At 39.0% G+C, this 8,357-nt stretch overlaps 1 protein-coding gene across 2 annotated transcripts; it reads right to left on the reverse strand.

Annotated features, from left to right (window-relative positions):
- Window positions 1-146: 146 nt before the first annotated feature.
- Window positions 147-8,078, reverse strand: slc41a2a (solute carrier family 41 member 2a). Of its 2 annotated transcripts, none has more exons than XM_048256067.1 (11): window positions 8,026-8,078; window positions 5,331-5,774; window positions 5,139-5,246; window positions 4,791-4,862; window positions 4,536-4,680; window positions 4,157-4,303; window positions 3,910-4,057; window positions 3,655-3,734; window positions 2,832-2,963; window positions 2,157-2,305; window positions 147-1,780 (listed from the first exon to the last, which is right to left on the reverse strand). In XM_048256067.1, the coding sequence occupies exons 2-11, from the start codon at window positions 5,628-5,630 to the stop codon at window positions 1,595-1,597; spliced, it is 1,467 nt and encodes a 488-aa protein (XP_048112024.1). In that variant the 5' UTR covers window positions 5,631-5,774; window positions 8,026-8,078; the 3' UTR covers window positions 147-1,594. The 2 variants fall into 2 exon arrangements, with proteins under 2 accessions (XP_048112024.1, XP_048112023.1); XM_048256066.1 differs by having other exon boundaries at window positions 5,331-5,793; window positions 8,026-8,071.
- Window positions 8,079-8,357: the final 279 nt, after the last annotated feature.

Below are 8,357 nucleotides of genomic sequence, written 5' to 3' on the forward strand. Positions count from 1 at the left end.
TAGCCTATGTGTACTCACTCACTCCTCTTGCATGCATGCTCCTTGTGTGCATCTAATATGAGTGTTGACAGAAAGGTGAAATGCAGTGACTCAGACCAAGCCATAACCAGTAAACAATCAACATGGTGCTTCAGGAGCATGGAAGAGAGAGATGCTTTATTTGCCTACTGAGGTCAAAAGTCAATAACCTTTAATAAAAACCATAACACATAAAGTATAAATAAAGCAACACAAATATTATGTAATTAGGTACTATAACTTTTTGACCAAGTGTAAGATCTGTTTATGTTTTTGGTATCAACAGATTGAAAATCACTACAATCAGTAGCCATGGACACTTCTATAAACACCTCAATAGGAATGAAAATTCCTGATCTCATCAGAATTTTAATCGGAATGAAAGAGGTGGTGTAGTCTGCTCCTATTCCGAATTAACACCCATGTATACAGTCATTCAGATTGACTGCTGTGTCTTCTCAAGGAAAAGTAGGCAACAATGGCCTCCGATCAAATATTCTAAAGCACTGAGAGATCAGAATAGATTGTACCCCATGTAAACAGACGGCACGATTTTTTCAATCGGAATAGTTTAATCAGAATGACAAAAAAACTGTCCATGTAAACGTGGCTACTTACTACAGGTGGATTATTAAATAAAATAATGGTGGATTTAAATAAAATAATCTGATTAAAAATCAAATAAAAAATCAAACATCCCATTAATGCTCAATATCACATCATCAATACCATCAATGTAATATATTACTTCAAAGTAATGATAAATCACACCATCATGTTTTGTGAGGTGAAATTCCAAACATCAAATTTCATCAATTAATTTTCATTTTATGGAAGGATACTAACCCATTAACCCTTATGAGAAAGAACACGGTGGAGTATTTAGGGATATCCTACACTATTACTATTGTTCATATTGTTCAATAAGGAATACAGTATTATTATAACTATAACTATTATATCTCGTTCTTATTATAATAATATTATATTAGCATAATTAGGACGAGAAAAGTGTGTTACAGAGGATGTGCAAGAATGACTGTCCCCTGCAGGGCCTGATAACCTGTAGGGTGCCAGGACTGAGCCCCAGGCAGGCCCAACCTAACAAATGGCATTTTGTTCAAACAAATGGTTACAAATGGCATTTTGTTCAAATAAAGGAACTACAAATATATCATTTGGATAGAAGATGTGCTTATACAAGATATTACGTTGATTTGCTACATCGGAATAATACAGCATGGAATAAAAAAAAAAAAACTGAGTGACAAGCATTGGGATGTGGAGGCACAGGTAAATACAGAGACATGGTGAGCTAGGATCAGCCACTCATACATAAAAACACACAACAATTAAATATTTCCTCCACAGGACACACATGACAAGGTTGATAACACAAAACAATATTTTTTTTCCCCCAAAACCGCTGATGTTTGTGTTATGTTGAAGTCCATAGTCATATTTGAAACCAGGAGTATGCTACCTGAATAGAAAGACATTAGGTACAAATAGAATAATGTCTAGATGGAGTACAGATGATGCTGTGTGCAGCTGTAAATCTTCACAAGCAGTCAGCTCAGTTTCCTGTGTCACTTTCCTTGTCCACAATGATGTACAGGAGGTGGAAAGTTAAAGCTAAGAAAGCAGTCCCTAAGAGGTCTCCCAAAGCTGTTAGATAGGGAATGGAACAAGTATCTGGGTCTCTTCTAATTCGCCACAGACAGTGCACCATCCAGTTAGCTATACACAGCAGTAGGAACACCTGATGAGGATAATATATGAAGGCATGTTTAGAAATACATACAAATCCACAACCTGAATGTCTTCTCAGTGTTCTCACTCAAGTGAAATCTGGCCACAGTGGTCATCCTTCAAAATGGGCTTTATCTATTTAATGTAATGTTTTTCCAGTTGGATATCTGGTCAGCTTAACACTTGCATACACCACAACGACAAGAGTTTATAGAGTACCCATGCATGTCAGCATGGCAAGCAACTCACCAAACATGTCTCACAGTGATCCCTGCATAACTAACCTTTGCTTTTTACCAACATCACTAATTAAGGACAGGCTACAAAACCTTGCCCTGGCACCTTTAAAATGACTAACACAGCTTGAGAACACTTAGTACACCCACCTGCATAAGAGCAGCAGTCAAGAAGAGTGTAATGAAGATGGGCGTCAGAGGTGTTTGGCCACTTTGTATGAGGTGAATGACATAAATGAAGATCAGGTGACCTGGGATCACCAACAGCAGTAGAACTTGAGCAGACCGCTGGTTTGGGCCTTATGATACACATACAGTACACAATTTGGTCTGACAGCAATGATACACAATAAGATAAATGTACTAAGCAATAAGATGATTGAACAACCACTGGGTTAATTTATATATTACAGATCAGGTTCTGCTGAAAATCCTCTCAGAAAAGAAGTAATGCCATAAAGGTGAATGATAAAAGACTGACAAAAACATACAGCAGCTTCAAAATTGATTGAGACTACTCATTTTTAACATTACAGTGCTCTTCCTGACCTTCACATGATACACAATCAGGATGTTGGTCCTTGCAACCATTTGACCTGCATTCCAATTTAGAGGGGAGTTCCGGTACTTTTCAAGCACTAATATTTGCTAGGAGGCCTACTTCCATTAGTGACAAAAACAACAGAAATCCAGAAAACATGGAATGTGGGTATTTGCAACTGTTCAACTAGCAGATAGAAGTTGACATACTAAACTATAACTATACATACATTAACATACGCAAGTTAACATACTCAAATAATATCATACTGGTAAGATCTGTACCTTTGCCACAGAAGGTATGGCAAGGGCAATGGTTGCCTCTAGCATCTGTGGGCAGGACTCCAAGGACAGAGTGGAAGTGTAGATATGTGGCAATGCGACTGGACTGAATTGCGACAAGATTACCACCAATACCTTGGTGAGAGGACAAGAGGAAGGGATAATAGTTTTTAATGATATTAGCCAGTGATACAAAATCATACTACAATATTTTGCTGGCCTAAAATGCCATATCAGATTTATTGGGTTTGGACAGATCCAAATTTAATTCAAATAAAGTCCAACATCTAAAGTAATTGGATCAGCTCAGCAAAGCTGATTTTACTCAGTAAATCACATTTACTGACTCTCGGATGATGAAGGAAAAACACAAATGGAAAAACTGTATAGGTTCATTATTATATTGTATACTATAACAATGTATTAACAGGCATAATTATGGCCCCTTTCACATGCAGTGACATATACAAATATACATACCTACCTTGCATGTTGGAGGGCATTATCGTATAAAATGTATAGTAAGCTCTTTAGATTTATCATGCAATATTATACATGACAACTGTGATTCCTTTTTTACATTCTCCATATGGTTGCGAATTTCTACTTAATTTTCCATGACCTGATGCAGTCATTTTGGATAAAACAGCCCCCATGCTCTTTGCCAGCAGCAAGATTGCTTAGCAGGTTTTCTCAAAAAGTGCTTTCAGTGCTTGTTGCCCAAATGGGTAACTTTTTTTTTATCTGAAATCAAAGTCAAAACATGGATGCATGGCCTGTGTTATGATATTCCTGTGGAAATATTTGATGTGTTTGCTAACATTACCATTGATGACAGGGGTGTATACCACCATTCCCTCAAGGTTTGGGTCTGACACGGTTCTATCCAGAATAAGTCCACCCATGCTGTGGTGAAAAGTAAAGGAACTGTGGCTCTTGGGGTATGGGGCACACTTTATTCATATAAAACATAATTACATAGTGACAGGCAATTTAAACATAACTTTATGATCCAAAATATTGTTACTACAGCTGGTTTTACTTGTCAAAGTCTATCTGTCAGAAAATGTGAATTACTGACCTGCTGATAAACAAAGCAGTGATGATTGGTTCCCAGCCAGTATACAGCAGTTTTCGACTCTCAGGGTGTAGAAAAGATACTACAACCCATACTGGGATCAGGCAGAGCAAGAGTACACAAAGTACATAGGAAACATAGGGGTACGAACCTATAACAAACAGTGAGAGCAGAAAAGACAGTAATGAAGGGAGAGAGAGTATTTTATTTATTAAATGACCTTTCTCAATCTTTATCCAATTCTTCTTACCAGTGCAGTCATACAGCCCTTGACCAACAAATGCTAAAATTGTTAGTGTGATCAGGTCTCCAAAGCTTGCTGCTATTGGCGTGGCTACATTATCAGGGTTGATACCCATCTTCTTGGACCCAACAATGACTCCCACCATGAGGATGCCTATTGGGAAATCAGAGTCTCTCCTTAAAAGGTAAGGGATGGATGGTACATTGTTGAACATTGTAGAACTGCTGACGTGGTCGACCATGATGTGGCATAGAGTCTACTGACCTGGCACTACTGTGCAGATATAAGACATTGATTGCTATCCTAAAGAGCACAACACTGAATTGTATGCGCTGTGTCACTGGGTTTGGCAGACAGGTCAGGCAGTGAGTTGAGGGTGACCTACCCTGTAAGAGGGAGGCAGTGAAGGCGGTCACCACACTGGAACAGCACAACACTGATGCATGGCTAACGGTCAGGTCCTCTGTCAGAGCCCAGCCCAGGACACAGGCAGCTATAGCAGCCAGGAAGCCCAGCACAGTGGCTTGCACCTCGGAACAAAAGCATGTGGTGCCACTCAAAAGATCTACATTCATAGTTATGTGTTTCATTTTGGAATCAAAATAACATTACAGATTGACAATGAGGAAAAACTGTTTACTTGCTTGAGTGCCAGGTTCCCAATGACCAAATTACGCATTTCTCTTGGATTTGTAATCTTTCCAACATTAACCTGACAATAAAAATGCAGATTCATTACACAGACAGACACTGGAATAATCCCCCCAGTTTTGTCTTTATTACCTGGGGAACATGCCTACTCCTTTTACAACCATACTATACTGCTCCTGCTATATTCCTAAACTTAACAGCATAGCCACATTGTTTTCTCAACAAGTCTGTGTTAGATTTCACAGAGGGGAGCAGAGAGCATGTGATGCAAATGAAAGAATGTAACAGGCAGTTTGTTTATGAGTGTGTGTGTGTGTGTGTGTCTAAGTTTGCTTACAGCCGTGGACAGCCTTGAGGCCAAAGTCATCTCCAGGTTTCCTTTTAGACCAAGAAGAGAGGGTACCAGAATGAAGATCTCTGTGATGTTCACAAATACATCCCAGTACTGTGACACAAAGACAAACAGAAAGACAGGTTCATAAACAGTTGTCAATACCCTACACTCTGAAACATCACTCGCAGAACTCACCTGAACCACATCCAGCAGCATTCCAGCCGACACAGTGCCAATCCCTGCAAGCAGGAAGGGCACCAGGATCTGAAGCAGCATGGCACGAACAGACTCACTGGGCATATGCCCAGAAAGTGAGCTGTGGTCATCATTATCATTATCCAACTGCAGCCTGTGTGAACGGCTACTTCGTAGCAAAGGATCAATTTCTGAGTAGTCTCTGATTTCATGATCAGAGAGGCTAAGGGACCCGCCTGTGAGTGTCTCAGGGCCCTCAAGAGCCTCTCCTAGTTCATGATAAGCCACAGCTGTGCTCATACTGTCAATCAGAAGGGCATCCAATCAGTCAAACACATCTCTCCATCATGTTTTGGGCTAGCCTGGGATTTTATTAGGCAACAAACACAAAGCTGGAGGCTATCTCCCTACATTTCCTCATGGCAACTGTCCTCATTTGTAGGCCTATATGTTGGATGTTTATCTGAAACACAAAGGAAGCACAGATACATGTGTTTAATTATAGGCTGTGGCATTGTAGTGTCTTCTGTAAGCAGTAAAGGCAGAGACTTTCTAATGACGAAACAAAGCACTCATAAATCCTCCATAGAAATGCATGGGGTTAGATTTTAACTGCAATATGGCAGTTGTCTACACATATTCCGCCCCTTCTGTGTCCAAAAAGTCAACATGTGAATACATTGTGCTAATCATGTGGTGTGTTGTGAATACATTGTTCCAATCACGTGTTGTGATCTCGCCACTGGAGCAAGGTTGGTGTCGTGAAGCCTTGCACACGCGCATGTCTGCCAAAATAGATGCCCGATAAGTGCCCAAAAAGTATCACAATATGGCCGCTGAGTGGAGGGACTTGCCTAAAAGGACTTTGGTAAAGGTTCATACATAGCCACCATCTTAATTCATTCTTCTTCTCCCTTTTTACGTAAATACATGCACACTTATAATACAGCAGTGCCTCATAGCGGTGAAGCAATATAAAGGTATTGCAGAACACATAAGAAACACCTTTTAAATGAATACACTGGACCCTAAATTTCCAGTGAAAAGTCAGGCAACAAGCAAAAATGACGTAGGTTAATTCCTATCTAATTCCTATGTTGATTACCTAACGGGTACACTGGCGACTTTGCTGCTCCATATGCTGTTTGGCTATTTTTCTCTATTTTATCTTGGGTTCACTGAAAATGAGGACTACCCTCAATGAACCTCCGACAATAAATGATGGTTGAATGAATGAAAATGAATGAATGAATGAATGAATAGTTCAATAACTTGCCAAAATACCACACGCAGATCCTTTATGCAAAGAGGTGTAGGCCAATGCTCCCTCACACCTGACATCTCCCCACCTGACTTTGTGGCCGACTCGTCTTGGTCTACTGTCTTCATAATGGTTGTAGCCTGTAGAGTAAATTGTGGACTTTTTCCACTGGAGTATGTTCAGGAACTTTTTTTTCCTTTGCTAAATATTGTAAGCCTAGGCTATAGCCTTATTAACTATCAAACAGCAAATGGGTGATTCCTGGTATCCTGGTTCCAATGATTTACTCTATGGTGGTCATATAGGCCTGGGTTTTGTCAAAGTTTTTTCATACCAATTTTTGGTAGACGATTCCCAGAGACACCTGGGAACAGGACCCACTAGGTTATGGGTTCCTATCCTATATTTCCCTGGGGATCACTTAAACACTTAAACATATTTTCTCATTTTACACACTATTGTAAAATGGATTGGATAGAAGCGTCTGCTAAATGATAGCCTATGCAATGCATTCCATTTGTATTATGTATGCAGTGCAAATTAACTTCCATAAGAACTATTAACCAAAATGTAATAAAAACATCAAAATATTCTTTAAATGTTTGATAGACTCCATACAAATCAACATTTTCTTCGTTTAGCCTAGACTACTGGCTATTTTCAGACAGTGATAGCATTCTTTTTCAGTTGGAAAACTTTCACTCTAACCTTTTTGTTGTAGTTTTTGAAATGCTATCATATTGGAGCACTCTTAAAGTTACACCCTATGGAGAATGTTGATCCAATCAGAACATTTAAGAAAACATAGCCTATTTGGTATAGGGTCTAATTATAGAAGTTATGTTCATCTGTAGAGGGACAATTTGTTAAACGTTGATGACTCAAAACTTTCCACCCTGTTAGAGTCCACACTGTTATTTAGGTTGCATGCTAGATAACTAGGTCTTACCATCAAGGTCTACAAACTATAAAGAAACCATTCTATGGCTCTGTTACACCCCCAACAGGTTGAAATGTGAACCGGGCGGAAATTCTGTTATAATTCCATCAATTGAACAAATAAGGTTAGGATAGCTAATTATAGGCTATTCATTTTTGGGGTTGTCTATCATGTAGCCGGGTATTCTTAATAGTTAAATGCCTTCATTTTGGTCTATTTCTACAATCCGTTTTTCCCTCTAAAGGTTATGAAGCCAAATGGTACTGAACCACCTAAATTGCGTTAGTTGCCTATAGCCTATCACACCTGGTCACAAATTTGGTCCGTCAAATAATAGTTAGGCTACAGCCTATCCTCATGGGAAATCTATTTGAAAAGGCAATCCAAAATAACAGTTACACTTAGTCAGCTTTAGAAAGTCATTTTGCGAAAAAAAAAAAAACAGAAAAAAAAAGATTATTGTTAATATACAAACTGAATGAAAAATCTCTGACCTGACGACATTGTTGGTATCAAAGTTAGTGGATTCTTCGTTTCTCCTTACGGCCGTAATGACAAGTCCTGAAGTGACAACTTGCCTAACTGAAGTACACGCCCATATTTTGTTGTAAGGCGTAGGCTACTCCAGCTTAGTTCTATAACTTCTTATATTTATGAGGAGCGTCGCATAGCCTGCCTAGCATAGATATATATATATGTATATGCTGCCTAGCCTACTGAATAATTCCCGACATAAGCTAGACGTAGGCCTGCAATAATAATGATAATGATAATGATAATGATAATGATAATAATTGATGTGGTGCATTTTTGCATGTAGGTTAGC

This window comes from Alosa alosa, chromosome 11, assembly GCF_017589495.1.
Source record: "Alosa alosa isolate M-15738 ecotype Scorff River chromosome 11, AALO_Geno_1.1, whole genome shotgun sequence".
Classification (NCBI taxonomy): Eukaryota; Metazoa; Chordata; class Actinopteri; order Clupeiformes; family Clupeidae; genus Alosa; species Alosa alosa.

Excerpts from the sequence above, each read along its gene's own strand:
- slc41a2a (XM_048256067.1), bottom strand. The coding sequence starts at position 5,630 with ATGAGCACAGCTGTGGCTTATCATGAACTAGGAGAGGCTCTTGAGGGC. Across the intron at positions 5,247-5,330 it reads TGCTGCTGGATGTGGTTCAG|TACTGGGATGTATTTGTGAA; the intron begins GTGAGTTCTGCG and ends TTTGTGTCACAG. Across the intron at positions 4,681-4,790 it reads GGAACCTGGCACTCAAGCAA|GTGCAAGCCACTGTGCTGGG; the intron begins GTAAACAGTTTT and ends TTTTGTTCCGAG.